Below are 19,716 nucleotides of genomic sequence, written 5' to 3'. Positions count from 1 at the left end.
AGGAAGATTATCCTTTGTTTTAACACTCCAAAGTAAAGCAACTCAATTTTTTTTTTTTTTAAAAAAGGTATTTCATTTGTTCTATTTACTCAGACAGAAAAAAAATTATACTCCAAGGCATGGAAAGCCATGCTTTCCATTTTAGCATCACTATCCTGCAGTCACGCCAGCACAAAGCCACTGGTCTGAGTGTAACATATTCACTAGAAAATGATTATTAGATAATTGCCTGCCTTAAAAAAAAAATAAAATAGACTTTCACATCTTTTAAAAAGCTGAGTTGGACAAAAAAAAAGTTCTGAGGAAGGGAACACATTCTAACAAGTGGTTACTTGCTCTACAGCCTTGATGTAGTTTACAAGAGTATCATGTTTGTAAAATACATAATAAATACGTTGGAGGGATCACTTCAGCTTGTGCAAGGGGATAAGTGCTAGTAAGTACAAACAGCTCTGCCTTATGTACAAGGCACGTGCTTTAATGCAATAACAACCCCAGATCTTCTGAACTAGTAGGAGCTTAAACTCATTAGATTCACATTTTGTAAGCTGATACAATTCTGCAGTATATTTTCAACATAGAATTTTAATGAAATTGAAAGAAGGTTGATAAAATCTTTCACCATAAACCATAAACCAGTCAAAAGCTACAGGTATATAAGTAGAGCCAGTATTACTATTTTCTTTAGGAAATATGTAACAGAAATTTATATTACTCCTGGCAAATTCAAGTATTTCTAGAAAGATACAAATACATTTAATATGATATCTCTTTGGAGATGCCAATTTTGTACAAAGCATGAAGTAATAGTAGAAGATAAATACTTAATAGGAAAATAATGTTTATGTCAATTTTTATAGCAAAGATCTGAACATACTTGTATGCAGTAGTAAAATTCAGTCAATTTCTTACCACTATTAAAAGTCTGACATTATTAAGGATCCAGTGCAAGACTGTTACAGATATTTCATAACTGACAACAGCAGAAAAAGAGAAAGTTAGAATGAGAAATGCTGACTGAACAAGGCCATAGAATAATTATAGAAATTATGTTTAGTTTATTCTGTGCGGGGAAAATCTAACAGAAATTCAGCTGCAGTATTAGAATATTAGTCCTTCGAAATTTATCTAGACATAATAACAAGCAAGTGCTATTAAGTTCTAAAAATACCCAAAGACAGGTATAAACTCTGGTATATCCTGTCTTAAAACAGTCTACTTATTCTGGTCAATGAATCTCTAAAAAATAACAGAAACAAAATGATGTTGTACAAGGAAAACATACAAAACAACTTCAAAAGAATGAAGACCAACAAGACAAGAACTATTTACTAATAAACAATGTAAAATAAATTGCATAAAGTATTGCAGAATTTAGCTACGTTTATTTTTTCAGTGACTGTCAAGGTAAACAAAAAGGCACAGGTCACACCAAGATGTAATAATAATAACATGAATAGGGATGGATTTGCTTGATAAATCAGGCCCATTCAAACAAATTGCATTTTAACACTGAGTAAGAATCTTGTGCCAAATTCAGAAAACCAGGAAGATGTATCTTGGAAAGTCAGGAATCCAGAATGACTTGGGTTTTGTAACAAAGAAGATACTAAACACACTCATGGCGTGGCAAAGCTGGGGAAACTGCTAAGGCAGTTTTTTGATGTATAAGCAGAATTCAACTAAAACGGGTATGTGATTTTTCCCTCTTTTCAGAACATAATGTTGAGACAAATATTGAAATAACATATATATAAGAACGTAAAAAAAATAGAGGAAAAACAGAAACCCTACATATGGAAGCATAAGGGACAAAATTATTTACAAGACAAGTTCTTGACAAACTGTTCTGTTAATCAACAGCTAGGTAGAACAATCTTCATGACAAGAAAGTACTGAATAGACTTTTTTTGGCATAACCGACAAAAATAAATCAAGGACAAAGTGCTACAGACTTAAGCCAAAAGAACTCAAGCAAGAAGGCATAAATGCAACAGTATTCATAATTAACTACTGGAACACACTTCTATGGAAAATTAGTTAAATGTAAAAGGGCTAAAAACATCGAATTTCCAATGTCTTCAGAGAAAGACTGAGTGGTTCTGTGGGTGGTACTCTTTTAACCACAGGCAACCAGAAGACATCATGCTTGAAGAGACAGCATGGACATAAGGCCTATGCTCACACACAGTTCCTAGAATTGGAGGAATCTGACAGAGAACTTGCCATACCAGGCACTGATCTGGACCAGATGAAGAGAAATGAGAAGGACATTTAAACTTCTGATATGAGAGCAACTCCTGAACAAGGAGAGGAAGAAAGCTCAGGAGAATATGTAATCACTTGCAGACAGACACAATCTAGAATGGCAACAGTAAGTCATGCACAGACATAGAGTACTTAGAGTGGAATAAATGTGGGTGTGAATACAGCCCATGACAAGTAGAAGTGAAATGGGGATATTGGTAGTCTGAAGACCTAATGGGAGACCTACAGAACCTACTTCCACCGTGGTTATGGTGTTTTACTTTGAAAGTGGAGTATGCCAGGAATACACATACAGCTTATTATCTGGGATCTTTTGATGAGTAATGACTCATTAAAACAATTTCTCAATCGCTTTAAGTTTTGAGTCTGTAGACAATGCAGGATCTTCCTACCATCCATAATAATGTTCAGCTGATAGACTGTATGTGATAGATAAAGGTGGAAAGTTTTTTTTTCTCAAGAGAATCAGAAAGCAGAGCTTAAGATACTGATACTGCAGTAAATGCTGCATTCAACAGTTAAAGACAACATTTTTCAAAAGGAATTATTGATGTCTGTATGCTGCTCTTTAGGAAACAAAATAACTGTCAAAAAGGCTATTAAAACAGTCTTATCTTTTCCCTTTTCTTCTCTTCCTTCTTCCTACTTTTCCCCATTTTCTTACCTTAAAATATGTAGTTCTGCCATTTCTCTTCTGCTTTGCACAGCTTAATTCAACTTCCTTGCACCAAAACTTTGTTTCAACAGCTATAAAGCCCTCTGTTATTGTCTTATCTTAATGCTTTCTATATGCCTCTTTTTCTTATGTTGTCTGCATGTTATTTCTTAACTGTTCTGTTTGTATGTTACAGAACAAATGAACTGCAGACACAGTAGCACTGACTCAGTATCTCATACTGAGGCATCTGAGTGGAAGATGAGCCCGATGCTCTAGTACTATAAGCCAGTCAACCTCAGATATAAAACATAAACAGATGGTCAGCTGTACTAATCATAGTCCACCACTTCAATATTGTTTCATAACCAGTCATTAAGTCTAACAAAAAGATAATAGAGAATGAAAAAAGTCTGATTTTGAATTCCACCTAAGTGTTTGACCACATTATTTCTATGGGTTGCTTTTATGCAGCAGCTGACAGGGGCATCAGCAAGTTACTGGAATATCAGCTATCTCCAGATAGCCCTCAATTATTTTATCTTTATATTATGACCTCTGATATTATGCTTAGATTTCAAAGTCCAGTCCCAACATATACACAAAAATTGCATTTATTTATCATAGTAAAATATATATTCCGAACACAAACAGATCAGTCTAGATCAGCTTCAACCTTCAGTCTGAACAAAAACCAGTCTTATTGGCTTTTTTGATACAAGAAAATCCAAAATTTCATCCATTCATCAATCCCTTGATTAATCAATTTCACGTCAGTAAAACATGATGAATAAAGGTTAAGATTTTGATTAATATGGCAAAGCAAAATAAAGAAGCACTAAGCCTTTTAAAATACAAGACAAAAATTAACTATCAGACAATTACATTTGAAAGGATTTTCTTTCCCTAGTAGTAGGGATACCTGAAACTAAATCGTGTCATCATTCATCTCCATTACAGTCTCACAGGTCTGTATGTATTTAAGTGCTGACAGAATTGGCCTATCTGTCCAATTGTCTGATTTATTTTTGATAATTTCATGGTTTAGCACTGCAGTAAAATGTGCCAATTAAAAAGGACTACATTATATATTTAATTTATAAATAAATAAAAAACCCCTTGCATTAAATGCAGACCCTGAACGTATCATAATCGGTGTTTCTGAGTCTTCCCCACAACCACCCTGACAGCAAGAACCTGACAGCATTGTGACATATTCCACCATGACAAAAAGATTTAACCATTTTAGTGTTAGATAGCCTGGATCTCTGAACAATAAGCAAGATAGCTTCAAAGCACAAAACAGCAGAAGGTGGCTAACTGGTGATGTCAGATGAAGGTCAACATTTTGAAAAAACAACTCCCAAATGAAATCACAGGACAACAGCTGTATGTGCACCACTTTCTGAGGTTTTCCTTTCAATGTTCAGTGTCAAAATGGTGGGTTTCCAGACCTTTGCACTAAACATTAATATGTAAACAATTCAGGCTACTGAACCTGGATTCATTATCTTCTGCTCCGCTCAAAATTAGTTCTGACTTCGAGCCAGGTTCACCAAAGATACAACACACAGAAAGCCTTTCAGGTCACAGACCCTTTTCTGTAGTGGGAGATTACTTAGGAGATACAACAGGTTTTTAAGACAACACTTTTTAATCATAAAAATCTTTGACTACCTGCTAGAGATAGCCAATTGGTTGTTTTTCTGAGGGCAAAAAATCCTGCAATCTGTATGAGTACATTAATTAGCCTACTATTATCCTAATTAAAGCTAGGCAAGGAAAATCTTGCTTGTCTAAAAGACATATACTTACTATTTGACATCCATTTATCTCTATACATATAGTTAGAATTTGTTACTTTCATAGTTCTTTTATTTTCTGTATTTAAATAAATGCTTAATATCACAATAATTAATTTTTAGAAGTGTTCACGTGAAAAATCTGTGAAGTCCTGCAAGAAACTCGTGGTTTGATACAACAAAGATCAGTATAATTACAGTGACACTTCAGAATTGTATGACAGGAATAGACTGATTATACTCCATATATTGCACTAATATGACTAATGTCTCTTGAAAATGTATAATTTTCAGAAAGAAAGTATCTCAGTTTCTTAGGCACTCACAAACAGAACCTAAGGCCTATGTCCTTGACCTAAAGGCACTATTCCAGACAGAATGTTTCTTGGAAAGCATGAAATACAAAAAAGAGCTAAATCGTGCTTTTGCTAAGCATTGGCAACATTAATTTCTACTTTTTAATCTGCTTTATCTTTGTTTCACATGGGCTCCTCAATGCTGTAGAAAGAACCAGATACGCAAAGTCCTGCAAACGAACTTTGGAAAAGCACAGACAGGAGCAGTATAGACACAGATTCCCCACCCCATTATGAGAGAAGCTGGCAAAACTACTTTGACAGAAGTAGTACTAGCAGTAAAAAATGACAAAAGGCATCTGTGTAACAAAATTAGGCTCTTCAGAATGTGAAAGCAATTCTGAATACAATGCAGGTACAGAAGAGAGAAAACAACGCACAAAACATATTTTTTTTAGTATTAATTAGCATTTCCCACAGACTGACAGTTAACAATATGGAAGAATAGAAAAGATGGAGAGGAGACTGTTGCAGAATAGATGCTGTCCTGCAAATCCAGCACTGGTAAGAAGTAAGCATTAAAGCTACTGCCCTACAAATTATGTCAAGTATCTCTTTAGTACTGGAGGTAACAAGAATGGACAAATAACATATCTGAGTGAGAACAGAGATATCTGGCAGCTATCATACCATGAAATACTCAATTTTTTTCACACCACATTGGAACTCCAAGCAGGTCCCAAACCAGTAGTGCACTTAGACCTTGGAAACATGATGGGCTTTTGAAAACAGTAAGTTTCATGGTGTCAAGCATCAGTTTTCAGCTATATACTCAGTCCAGGTGACTCATAATAGAGACTCTCAGTGTAATAATGGCTTTAATGAACTTCTTTGTCAGATTGTCAGTACTATAAAACAGAGGTCAGAAAAATCTGAAAGGAACTGTTCCCTTGGTAACATAGTCAGCATGGTATGATTCCTCAGAATATTTATACAGGATAGCATCTCTCTTTTGTACCAGGGCTCACACTGGATTCTGATGACCCAGCTAAATTTAGCAAACTGCTAATAAAGCAGCAGGTCATATGCACTTACCTAGGCAAATTGCTAGTCACAATGGTCTTTGGACATAAAACACTTTAACTCAGACATGAGGCTCCTGTTGCCACTTGATTTGGATTTAAAGCCATTTAACTATGCAATTCACTACAGTACTAGCACTGCACCTTTGGCACTGGTGGAACTGATCAAGAGCTTTCACTGTGTAATGCACGCTAAGCAGAGGCTCTGAAATGCTGTATCCTCATCACAGGGCTTGGGCAAATCTACTGAGCTAAATACTGTTTATCTGCAATTGGACTATTTCAAACAAGTGGAATAAGAGTTGTACTAACACCTAGAAACTGATTACCCAAACACAAGATTAATGCAAAGACACAGAACATTTCAAACGGACAGCAAGCCATTTCACGAAGTCGTTTGTGAGTACTATGTTCCAGGTGCTGAATGGTTTTGGTGTAGAACAATCAATGAACCTAAGTAGTGAGTATATTTGCCTGGAGTCACTTTTGAGTCATTAGAGATGCTATTCTCTTTTATACGCTCAGAATCTTTTATAGGAGGATGCAAGTGATCATGGAAGTTATTACTCTCCAAGAGATTCTGAATCTCAGGTCATACAATCCTATACGTAAAAGCATTTAAAGAAGAAATAATCTTTGTCCAGACTCTTTGTCTCAGGTCATACAATCCCATACATAAAAGCATTTAAAGAAGAAATAATCTTTGTCCAGACTAAACTAAGCACAGCACACAAGTAATTTAACATCTTTACAACACTACCTCAACACAGTGGAAATGCAGATCTTGAAACTTTTGAAAATAAATAGCAGTTTCAACCCTGTTACACCAAAACAATAACATGAAATAGGAGGGTAATTTTTCACTTCATTTGATGAGCAGGCAAGCCAAGATACTTTTATCATGAACACTGTAATTGCACAGTCACTGCTAACGTCCAATATCTAGTTTCCAAACATTAGTCTATTCTGAAATAATTCTTAGATTTTAAATTCCTGAAAGATTTCTCAGTTTCTTCAGCTAATGTTCCTATTATGGTTACTATCAAGAACAAGACCAGGAGACCAGCAACATTAACATATTCAAGACTCTAACGCTAACTTTTCTAATACTGTATCTTAAATAGGTAAGCCATGTAATTTGTCACTAAAATTCATGGTTAAATATTTAGAAGAGAAAGATTAATATGCAAATATTTTATATGCATGTAATTAAGAATGAGATTAAGCTTAATGTGCAAAATTATTTCACCCAATGGTCATTTTGTAAACTATGACCATATCCCTCCTCAAACTTGAGGGCAGATCCTGTACTGACAGAACTCATCATTACTGAGCACTCCAATACATACAGAACATCCCAGCTTTGGCAAAGTCGTGGACAAGTCTGGGTCTGCAGGATTGTAGGTTTCCAAAGGCACGGAATAAAAATGGCATGCTCTGAAAGCTAGACAGTGAATTCTACTTCCTGCAATATATTTTTACAGTTATTTTACCCCAATACTGAACTGAAAAGCATTAAGATAGCACATGTCAGCAGTATGGATAAATAGTGCATCAAGTTTATAAACATACAGGAAAACAATCTTCCAAAATTTATTTCTTTCTTAATTTTGTAAAAACTTACACAGAAGTACCTACATCATACCACTGAAATTCAATATCACCTATCTTGTTCTCGTACAATAAAGTAGCTAGATGTAAGCAGAGGATTTTATCTGAATTTTTACCTAAAAATTTCTGGCATGAGATACTGTACTTAGGATACTTAGAAGTACAGAATTTTATTTTACTGTGGATATTCTTGTAAGAGTTTAATTTCAACCTCTTCCAAAAAGAGGGAAAACGGAAGTAAATTGGAAAATAAAATCTGGTATATGAAAAAAGAACTGAAGACAAATTAATTCCAAAAATGCACTTCGGGAAAAAAAAAGATCCTGCTTTTATTGTTAGTTTCAAGAACTGCAAAAAAGCTGCCATTCATACAAATTTAGGGTATCTTCTGCAATACTTCTGCCCAACTATGCTGCTTCAAAATTATATATGCCATCTAGATAATGACAGTACTTAGGTGTCCACAAAAACATATGATCACAACATCACTTAGATAAACTGGAAAAGACATGCAAAGGATCCAATTAAGTTTATTAAATATTTTAATTGAATGATTACAGCAGCAGAAATAAGGGAACATCAGTATCACCACCAAAAAGAAAAAAAAAGGAGGACTCTGCAGCATCCCATCATAGCAGGTACAACTACTGAGCAACAATGTTCTTAGGATCCACTGGCTAAGGGTGCTAAAGCTCAGGCTCGAGTTGATTCCAAGGACCTAGTAATGCATCCCAACACCAACTACCTCCTCATGCAACTTGTTCAAAAAGAGACACAGACTCCTTCAGAGGCAATACTCTGCGGCAGCAGCAGCTGGTAGGTGCTGTTGGCAAAGAATACATTACATTCTGATGCTATTTCAGACATTTATTTATTTTTCCAGTGCCTTTCTGCTTGTCATTAACAGCTATGCATGTTTTAAAAAAATGGATTGCTTACTGCTTTATCCTTCACCTGATGCATGATTCAAAATTCCACCTGATGGAGCAGAACTGCAGGAAGGGATGTACCCTGTGTAAACATTATTTAATTGCAGAGAACAGTAATCTATTCATAAATAAATGTTGATCAACATCATGAGATGAAAGCTGAAGGCAGTTACTGTTTTCTTTAACAGCACATTTGCTTTTGTTGCTCTAATTAGATCTTAACATCAAAGTAGAATTTTCTTCCAGCATCTTTGTGGATCATGATACAAGATATTGAGACTTTCCTAAGAAGTTCTGAAAGTGCTTATCAGTAGGAGTCAAGAACCTTCAGAACTTCATAGACATGTACCTTCTATTCTTGCTTAATTAAAATAAATGTATCACATACTTAGAAGCACAACAATCCCAATGGAAGAGGTACCTATCCGTCCTGAAAGCAATAAAAATCATTACCAAAGTAAACATAAAACATATTATTTGCATATAATTACACTATAAGATTTTAAATAAAATTAAATTCAGACTCTGAAAGCATACTAAAATTTACCTACCCTAAACAATGTAAAATTCAGCTGTAACTGAGACATTTTGCTTAAGTTTGCACATAAGCATTCTATAAGAAAGATTTGCTTACATATTTCTCCCCAAAATACTAAAAACTATTCAGTTTGTTACCAGTAGTAGTTATTTTTTTCATGGTCATATTTGAATAAGCATTACTTTTAGGAGTAATAACAAACGTAACTCTATCTTTACAAACATTAATAGCAAACAGCAAAACTGTTCCTTGCATAAATGACATACCACTTCATCTTCAAATCCTCCAGCCAATACAAGTGAATAAGCTCCATCATTACTGCGTCCATGGATTCCACCCACATGTGGTCTGTGAACACCCGCTTCACTCACCTGTCAACAGAAAAAAGCCAGTTTCTAGCATTTTTTTCAAACAACTAGCCATCTACAATCACTTTTAACAATCATCTTTCTGCTTAAAATATTATACAGGCTTCTGTATGTAAATAGTTCATGTAAGACTGCAATTAAAGGTGAGAGTTCCACTCGTTTTTAAGGAAGAAAAGCCAAAAGTAAGAACATGCTAAAAATGGAAGCGTAATGTAGGACAGTGGTGACACTGGAAGATGTAAAGGTACACTTCCTTCTTCGGGAAAAATCACCATGATTCTTTCCATAAGCAGTACTTAAGACTGTACTCACGGCTATACTCCACTTGCACAGTCATTCGGAACAATCCAAAGCAGACAGAGATCTGCCAGCCTGGTAACTTTACAAATCCTAGCTCAGGAAGATCAGAGTGACCCATGCAAAGATCATTATGACAGGTACTATTAAGATAAGGAGTCAGAAGGAGCCATTACAACAACATAAGGATCATAAGCTAGTCCTCCAACCAGAATAAGTCTCTGGTAATAAATGTGCAACTAAGCTGCAACTAGACCAGCTGAGAGCTGCAGCTGTACCATAAACTGGCAATATTATTAAAGTCTGCTGGAACGTCTCTCCCACAAAAATGTTTTTAATAGTTGTTTCAAATTACCTTTTTTTTTTTAAAAAAAAACCTTTATGAATAAAAAAGAGGCCATATGTTACATTATGCATTTTCTCAGCATGTGATGCCAAAAACACTATTGACACAGTGAAGGTTCCCAGCAGAAAACCAACCAGGATTCTTGTTCCTACCTTCACATCTTCCTTCAGACCTTCACCTTCCCTGTTTTTCTCATTCTGCCTCTCACACCACCTTTTCCCAGCCTAAACTTCCATTAAAGTTTACACTTTCTGCTATAGTCTTGCACTTTCATAATACAACACATCAGATCAAAGGTCCAGCTGGCCAAAAATGCTGTCTCTAACAACAGACAAGAGCTGGGCACAGTATGAAAACTATGCAAGGACACAATGATACTTGCTTGCGCCACTTCTCAGCATCCAGCTGTCTGTGGCTCAGACGTCCTAAACTACTCAAAACCTTTGAAACCAGAGCATCCAAGAGAGAAAACAGTCACAGCAGTACTGCTTGTCATATGAACTAATACTACTTGAAATGGGGAGCTGACCTTTTTTGTTGATTACCGTTTCTTGCACTACAAAAGCACGTATATTTTTCCCTAATCACTTTTTTTCATACTGTACATCATTTTGTAGTCATCTACACCACACCTTATTTTCAACATTCTTCCAGAATGAAAAGTCTTTCAAGTTGAATGAAAACCATTCCTTTCCTTTAATCATCCCGATTGTTGTTCATAATAATACATTCTATTCTTTACCCTTCCTTTCACAGTAATTTAACATTTGATTTCTTTTTTTGATTGCTGTTGGGTATTAAGATGACATATTTTCAAAATTCACTATTAGAAGATATCTTTCCTAAATAATAAGTAGCTGAAAGCTCATTACAAATTATGTAGTTAGACCTGTTCCCCAAGAAACCCTGTTTCTGTTCTTCCAAATATGGTAAATATTCAGTTACAATTCTCTAAAAATGCAAGATACAAAGAACTAACTGATTCTGAAAATAAAGAAGTGTGTATTTCCCCAACTAAAAACAATTATAAAAAAAAAAAAATCAAAGATAAAACATAAATCAGTGCTATGAGATAAGGCTGGGGTGAAAAGAAAGCAAGTTTGTAGTTTGCTCGACACTCTGAAACCAAAAAAATCAGTACTGGCACAAAATGAAGCTCTCCCATCTTTCCTGCTTTGTTTTTTCCTGCCCCTCTGACTACAAGCACTGTGCTTATATAACCAAAACATGAAATCGACTGCAAAAATTAACTCACATCCCTGGATGGGATTACTTTTCTGACAGTTTTTTTACCAATCTAGTTTACCATACAGACTAAGAAATATTTGCAACAGAAAATGAGACAGGGCAAGAAACAGCAAAGACTGAATGGACAACTAATTTCAGTAGCAGTACTGGCTTTCACTAGTTCAAGCTGTTCATCTGCCTAACAGATGATTTGGAAATCTGTTATTTATGACCAAAAAAACCAACAGGGAGTCAATTTACAGTGATATAATCTAATGTTTTCAAAATCCACAGTCTACATCTCTTAAGTGGTAAATGCGAAAGTTAATGCGAACTTCACTTCAGAAAATACTTTATTCACCAAGTATCTGACTTACAATTTTAACATGTGAAACTGGTTTATCCTAATGACAAGAGACTTCCTGTTAAGCTGTATTGTAAAATCAGCATACTTCAACCTTCACTACTATTGGCATCACTTCCAATATTAGAATCATAATGTACTTACTTCGTTTAGTCCTGGTGAAAATGGCAATTGTCAATCTGAATTTATTTCAGTACCCGACCTCTTCATTAATATTCTTACTTACTTCAACTACAGCTAATACTGAAACAACATACCTGAACTCTGAACTTCCAGGTTGTCCCAACAGGAACACCAGGTATCGGTCCATAATGATTTGAAGGAACAATAGTGCATTCCTTAGTGCGACCAACACAGGCCATGCCCTAAAAACACATCAGACAAAATGAATTAGTATTATAATACAGAAAACTATTTGCAAATTCAATGCAGATATCATGAAATTTGATTGTTAGAACAAACACATGCTTTAAAATACTTTAACTATTGTTAAAAGGAATGTTAATTAAGTAATATATGTTTACAGGTTTGGGGGAGGGATCGGGGGTAGGTTTTTTTTTGTTTTTACCTCTATTCACCTTAATAATTCTTCCACCTCTTTAACTGCTAGTAGATAGTGGGCAGGATTAAACATTGTCTTATTGTCTGTACAACCCAGTACTGAATTTTGTGTAGTGCATATATAAGTAGAATTATAGATGCAGCACATACATGAACAATCAGAGTAACAGCTATTTCTAAAATACACTCTACCTTGCCCCAGTCTCTCTGGCTTTCAGTACTGGCAGATGGCATCTTTGCTTTCTTTTTACTCTGTTTGAGCTTTTCTCCAGCCTTTACAACTTCATTAGAATCATTTTTGCAGGAAGGACAATACCTAAAAAAAGGTTTTAGTAAATTCTCAATTACTTCATAATAATGGCAATACATTTCTTGTAGCCAAAATAGTGTCAATTTGTTTAACTTGTCTGAATATTTCAAGCTAGCAAACATATACCAGTCTTACGCAGCTGAAGCCTACAGCTTAAAAAACAAACCCAACATGAACAAATATTTTTAAAAAGGGTATTTGAGTATCTTTGCAAGTGGAGTGCTAGAGTTAAAACACTTAACTGTTCTTTCTCATATGACATGTGAGGTTCCCACGTGCCTTGTATTGTCTCTTCATTCTGTCCTCTTTCATTTAGATTACGTAAAGAAGACAGCTGAGATTAGAGTACACTGCTAACTAGTACTCATGGTTTGTTTCTACTTCCTGCCCACTATACCCTTATTATTTCCTTCTAGTGCAATAAATTTTACTGCAGACAGCTGAATATCAAACACAGCCAAGATATCATGTAATGCGTGTAGAAACACACAGATACACACGCACGTGCATGCAAACGCACACACTCACTCACTCCTCACTCCACAACACTGAAGCCACCTGGAATACAGCGCTGAGATTCCAGCTAACACAAAGCCACCCTAGTAGGAAAGCAGGAGATACTAGTACGCAGTGACTACAGCAGAGAGAGGGAGGGAGTAAACTGGTCCTTTTGCTGCTTTTAATAATGATTTTATCTCACCCAGGAATGTCAATGCAAAGACAATTGTCCATGTTTTTGGCTCCCGTGGCCTGGGTTTGCCCTAAATGCCACTAGCAGAAAAAGTCTGCTATACATAAGATTGATAACCTAATTTAGGTAATTACCACTAGTACTACTACTACTGTTTTGGATTTATTAATTAAATTTTGTATGTGGATATGCATAGAAGAACTAATGATTAATGTCCATAGGAACAGATTTCACTATGTCAACAAAGGTGTTGAACCGTTAAGACAATGAAGCTATGCAGATAAAAAGAAATTAAAAATAATACAAGATGCTGAAACTGTCTAACACTAAGACTTTGGACAATATTACAGTTGTTTTTTTAAAAAAAAAAAGAATATGCAATGATCAGTTAAAAGAAGGAACACGATGTAGTGCAAATTCAGGAAGCTGAATTAACTATGGCATTCCCTGCATCTTGTTAGGGTAACGATATTACTTTACTATTTTTTAAATTGAGTTTTGTATGGAATATTAAATACTGTTTAACATATAGAGTGGCTTAATCTTCTCAAGAGAAACTTATCATCCTTTCCCAAACTGCAGGCTTAGCCCCTGCAGAGATTTTGCCAAATTTTACAACCATAAAAATACTAAATGGAAAATTTTCACTTCTAAAACAAACAAGATTTGTCAAGAAGTTAAGGATCTGACAGCCATGACTCCTTGGTAGTATGCAAGAAGAAGGGAGAACACAGATCTCCTGTTTGGTAGGAGACACTGCTTTGCCCACTGCAGCTGCAGTCCTTCTACATACGACCAAGCACAGGGTGTAGTGTACTTACATGAATAAATCTTAAGACTCATATTGTTACACAGCAAACAAAAACAAGTTCAACAGCTTGACAGCCATTTTTCAAGACATTTTAATTCATGAATTAAAATTCTACTACTTGTGAAAATTCATGACTTTTTGGCCAGAAATGTAAGTGGAAGGGTCTAAAAGTACACTTAACATAGGATCTGAGGGACTCTAAAGACCATGTTGTTAGTCAATTTAACTCTTGTATGGTCTTCTACAGAGCACCAAACCTTCTGTACGGAGGAAAACAGTCCTGGGGACATAGGCAGTACAGTTATAGTGACATTAATGGAACAGGATGGGGAGATCCAAGCAGTAATGGCTACACTTTGAAAAAATTTCTATTGAAACTTCCTCTGTAGCCCTCTGAAAGAGAAGTAAGAGAACTTACAAGAATGTTTCATAAGAAGCTTTTGAAAAAGAATGGGTACCAATGAAGACTAGTATGCTAATACCTAGTCTGAAAAAATCATTTGAAACACCCAGCAGGCCAAGACAATCTTAGCACACTAGCTAAACCAGAGAGAGACTGAGGGCTGTTGAGATCAGTATCCTGACATCCCTATCAAACCTTCTGTGTATTTGAGGTTGTAGAATCAACTAGAGAGAATAAATGGTTTTCAGGGCAGAACAAAGGATTTGAGGATTTTGCAGGAGGGGGTCACTGACTTGAAGCATATACATTTTATTTATCAGAAACTTTCCTGTGACTAGTACTGGAAACTAGATGGACTTCACTGTTGCTGGAGTACTGAAATAGAGTTGTTTCTGAGAGTAAGGGGCAACTGAAGAATGGATGGACTGAACAGATATGTACTTCCATCAGACAGTCTCATTGAATATTCTGAATGAAGTAAGTCAAAAAAGAACTCCTGGGATACTATATCAAAAGATGCAATCAAGTAAGAATACTGCTTATGGATTGCAGTCAGTAATAAAGCACTTGTGTATTGAGAATGGCTTCCAACACGTGACATCAACTCACTTAAGTTGACAAGTAGTAGGAAGCAAGAAGATGTCATGCACAGAAGACCAGTCTGCCTTAACAGTAGAAAATGTAAGGGTAGTTCAGACTAACATGCTGTGTGATAAACTGCTGAATAAACACTGTAATCATTTTGCATATGCAAGAAGTGGAAGGTACATAAACAATACTCAAATAAATCCTATTTTTAGTTCCAATGACCCATATATATTTCTAGTAGGTAATGAAAATATTTTTTAGATGGTTTCAAGTCAGCAGTTCCTCTAAAAACAGTGAATACAACTCTTCCCAGTGCAGAAATTTCATGGGAAAAAGATCAACTTCCAACAACAGTGTCCCTGTGTTCAAATGAACGCACTGAGAAACACCTACCAGTGTTAATAGTCTCAATTGCTGAATCATATATTTTCATAAACACAGAAGGAGTTCTGAAAAAATGCAATGTCCCAGAAAACATGCAGACCATTAGGCACTGAGCAAATCTACTATGGCATCCATTATGGTATAGGAGATTGAGTTATTTATTTCCAGAGAAAGTTAAAACTTCCTAAGCACTTATTTACATAAAATTTAATCACAAGGTCCAAAGACATTCCATAAAGTGCATCCACAGACATCTTAGATATTTATTGATGTCTACGTAATAGAAAACTTTTTTAGAATAAAGTTCTCCTTATTACTCATTTATAAGGATTAGCATCTCATGTAAGTCACAGGCAGGTGACAAATACAAACTGTGAATTGTAGATAGCTAATAAAGACAAAAAATGGTACAGAGTCCAAGATGGGCTCCAGCGGGTCCATGTAGAATCACTTCAAAATACAACTATCTTGACCTAACTATGCCAGTTAGCTTGGTTTTCCTGCTGGAAGAACCAGGGACAGCAGAATGAAGAGTAGCAAGGTGGTGGTCCTTCCACAGCAGGAGAAATGAATGGTGAAGAGGCAACAAGAAGATATAGGAAGGACACAGGGGTACCAACAGGGACAGAGGATGAAGGGAAGTAGAAGGGTGAGCATAAGAGAATTGTTCAGGCAGTGAAGCTGGAGAGAACAACCACTGTTGATAAAACACAATCAGATCAGATCATGTCATACCAATTTTGAAACTCCATAATGGTCACTAAAGCTTACTACTAATTCTTTGTGAATGATTTAAAAGAATTACCTTGACAGAAAACATAAGGTTTACATTAAGCAGATGGATGAAAAACACAGCAGAATTTTAAATATCCTTCAGTATTGTCTCTCATGAGGTGCAAATAACAAAAAGGTACCATGTATAGAATGGCAATACAGAGAAGGAAATCATCCTTGTATATTTACCAGTCCTCATCTTCTGGTATCTTGCTTAAGGGAGGGTTCAGGCAGTATATATGATAAGCCATATTACATTCATCACACAGGAGTTGCATGTGAGCATCCTGTTTTCCACCACACAAGTAACACGAACAAAAACGGCACTCCTTATCTGGATCAGCCCTACAGTGCTTGCATTCAGGGCCACTTTTTCCTGTCAAAAACAAAGAAAAAGTCAAATACTGTATATCTTAGAAAAGTGCATTACTGTATCTACAGGAAAAATTATTTCTGCACATGAACATTGCTCTCTTGAAAGTGTTTTTTTTTTTCTTACAGTGAGGTATTTGACTATCTAGGCTAATGGGATTTCTTCTGCTGTTTAAAAAGCAGAAGTAAAGAAAATAACTAATCAGCAGCTTCTCTTATTTTCTCCCCTCCTGTTCCTATCATGCCACCAGCACACTCTCTGTACAGATGGAGCCTAGTTTGCGTCTTCTTAAATACCACCATGAAGAAATTCCAATTAGGTAACTGGTAAAAGTCAAATGAAGATGAAACTACCATTTGGAACAGCTCTGCTCCCCCTAAATTAAGCTTACAGCTGGATAGAAGAATTAGTAGCCTAAGACCACAGACAACCCCAAATCACTAGTAGTTTCACAGCAGCAATTTAGTTTTCACACCAAGAAACACTAACTTTCTGTTTCAGCTGACTTGTAAATGTGGACCCATGAACCCCATTATGAAACAAAACCATTGGCATTAGTTCCTCAGTCAGGGGAAAAATGCTTTTATACGAGAAAAAAACATTTAGTAGCCTGAACTAAAAGAGGAGAGGAGAGGGAAGAAACACTAAGTACTTGTAGCAGAAATTAACATTTACAGGGGAATGTTTGAAACAAGTAGAAGGTCCAGAGAAATTAGAGAGGACTTCAGAAGATAACCTGATCACAGCCCAAAGAATTCCAACATTAAAAGAAAAAGATTTCATTTATACATTCTGTGGAGAAGTCATCTAGAAATGCCAATGCTTAAACTAGTCAAATATAATAATTAATACAGTACTTCTAAACTTATCTGGAAATAGTATTTTATCTGAAAGAATTGGTTTTGAATCAGAAGACAAAGACGACTAGGAAGATTATTTGAGAGTTAGGAGTTGGAAGTAGGAAGCTGAAGAATCTAGACACCTCAGAAAATAGAGAGAACATTTTTCTTAAAGTTTAGAATGGGCTAGAAAATGTTCTTTTGAGTACCATTCTGGAAGAAAAAAAAATAACCACAGGTTATAGAAGTTCAGAAACTGAAACAGCTGGAATACCAATGCTTGGGATAAATTTTCTTGTAAGTTCATAGACAAATTATCTGAGGAACTTCTGAACTGTGTGACAATGTCTACTCAAAAGGGCAACTGGACGAGAAGGACAGTGTGATAAGGACAGACAAACTTATAACTGCCACAGTCTTTGCCAAAAACACCCAAAAGTCACTAGTTGTACAAAAAATAACACTTCCATTCTCTGGGACAAAACCTTACTAAATATATCCACGAAGTCAAAAGCCAGTTCATTAATAAGGAATTTGAAGAGCAGCCCTACTACAAAAAAAAAAACCCAAAACAACAATCAACCCCTCCAAAGCTAAAACCTCCTACAGCCCTTTAGAGGCAGCATGAACATCAGACTGCTCCACAGGTGCTAACGGAGACAGAATATTACACAAAAAGAGAAGGGCACAAGCAACAAATCATAACATTTAAGAAAACACTGCCTGTTCCCATGAAAGAAACACAGGAAAACACAGAATTTTTTTTTCATATGAAAGGACTGCTGCCTTTCTGATACATTTTCAGGGGAGACTAGAATATGTCAAACTCCAAATTTGGAGAACTACCCCAGGCTTCTCTTATTAGCATGAGAGAATAATATTCAAGGACAAGCTTCTATCTTCTCTCAGCTTTATTTCTTTTTTTTTTCTTCACCAGGAGTCATTGTCAAAGTCGCTGCCTTCAGAAGCTATATAGCTTATCAGTTCCTTGTAAGTTAGTCTGCCTGGATAACATAAGCAATCAAAGCAAATATTTATTTTAGAAGTTTATTCTTGAACAAAAAGATGAAGTGGATCCCTGATGCATCCAGAGGAATTCTGGGTACTTTTACATTTTTCCTAAATGTACTGAGAAGGAAAGAAATTACTAAGGGTTTGCAGAAATCCCAGCCCCTTCCTGCTGAGGAAAAATTTGCCCTCCCAATTGAATAGACTTTACAGAAAATTTGGTCCACATGGATAAGATACCAGTGTAAAACCCCTGTGAAGAGAGTCTCGAGACTGAAAGTCTTGTAAGAAAGGAGGAGTGGAATGCCAAATCTTGTGCTATATCTGCAGTCTTTCTGGAGGACCTTGAAGAATACTTTTATCTTCAAAGGTGGAAGCAACTAGACTTAGAGAGGGAAGAGGTCGGAGTTTTGAGTAACAAAGAAGAATCAAGGGCTGCTGATGTATTAGGAACAAACAAGGAAACATCTGTGACATACCTCAGAGGAATTAGGGCTTTCTCCTCTAAAAAGGTGACACTGTCGATAGCCCAACTGAAATGTCTCTACACCAATGCATGTAGCATGGGTAACAAACAGGAGTAGCTGGAAGCAACTGCGCAGCTGGAAAGCTATGATCTAATAGCTATCACTGAAACTTGGTGGGACAAATCATATGACTGGAGGGCTGCAACTAATGGCTATAAACTGTTCAGAAGGGACAGGCAAGGAAGGAGGGGTGGAGGGATTGCCCATTATGTTAAAAAAAATTGAATGACCGCACAGAGTTGTCTTTCAAAATCAGCAATGAACAGGTTGGAAGTTTATGAGTAAAATCAGAGGCCAAGCTAAAGAAGGAAACCTCATGGCTGGTATTTATTACCGGCCACTCGACTGAGGGGAGCCTGTTGACGAAGTGTTCTTACTTCAACTGCAGGAAGCATTACGCTCGCAGGCTCTGATCCAGCTGCAGGATTTCGGTCACTCTGACATTTACTGGAAAAGCAGCACAGCAAGCTGTAAGCAGTCCAGGAGACTCTTGGAGAGCACGAAGGATAATTTCTTAATCCAGCTGACAGACAGCCCAACCAGTGAAGAAGCTTTACTGGACCTGTTGCTTACCAACACAGATGAACTAATACAGAGATCAAGATCAGCAGCAGCCTGGGTGGCAGTGATGATGCCCCAGTGGAATTCACAATCTCAAGATACA

General features: G+C 36.2%; 1 protein-coding gene across 5 annotated transcripts in view; it reads right to left on the bottom strand.

Moving 5' to 3' along the window:
- UHRF2 (ubiquitin like with PHD and ring finger domains 2) overlaps positions 1 to 19,716 on the bottom strand; it is an 86,427-nt gene that overhangs the window by 9,198 nt on the left and 57,513 nt on the right. For all 5 annotated transcript variants that reach the window (XM_086771013.1, XM_086771015.1, XM_086771014.1 and 2 more), the window contains exons 6-9: positions 16,495 to 16,681; positions 12,537 to 12,660; positions 12,041 to 12,148; positions 9,448 to 9,552 (exon numbers count right to left, since the gene is read on the bottom strand). In XM_086771013.1, the coding sequence (XP_086627139.1) occupies positions 9,448 to 9,552; positions 12,041 to 12,148; positions 12,537 to 12,660; positions 16,495 to 16,681 (524 nt within the window). The remainder of the gene's footprint in view (positions 1 to 9,447; positions 9,553 to 12,040; positions 12,149 to 12,536; positions 12,661 to 16,494; positions 16,682 to 19,716) is intronic.

This window comes from Chlamydotis macqueenii, chromosome Z (genome assembly GCF_036417535.1).
Source record: "Chlamydotis macqueenii isolate bChlMac1 chromosome Z, bChlMac1.mat, whole genome shotgun sequence".
NCBI classification, from domain to species: Eukaryota; Metazoa; Chordata; class Aves; order Otidiformes; family Otididae; genus Chlamydotis; species Chlamydotis macqueenii.
This window is presented reverse-complemented; position numbering and strand designations above follow the sequence as displayed.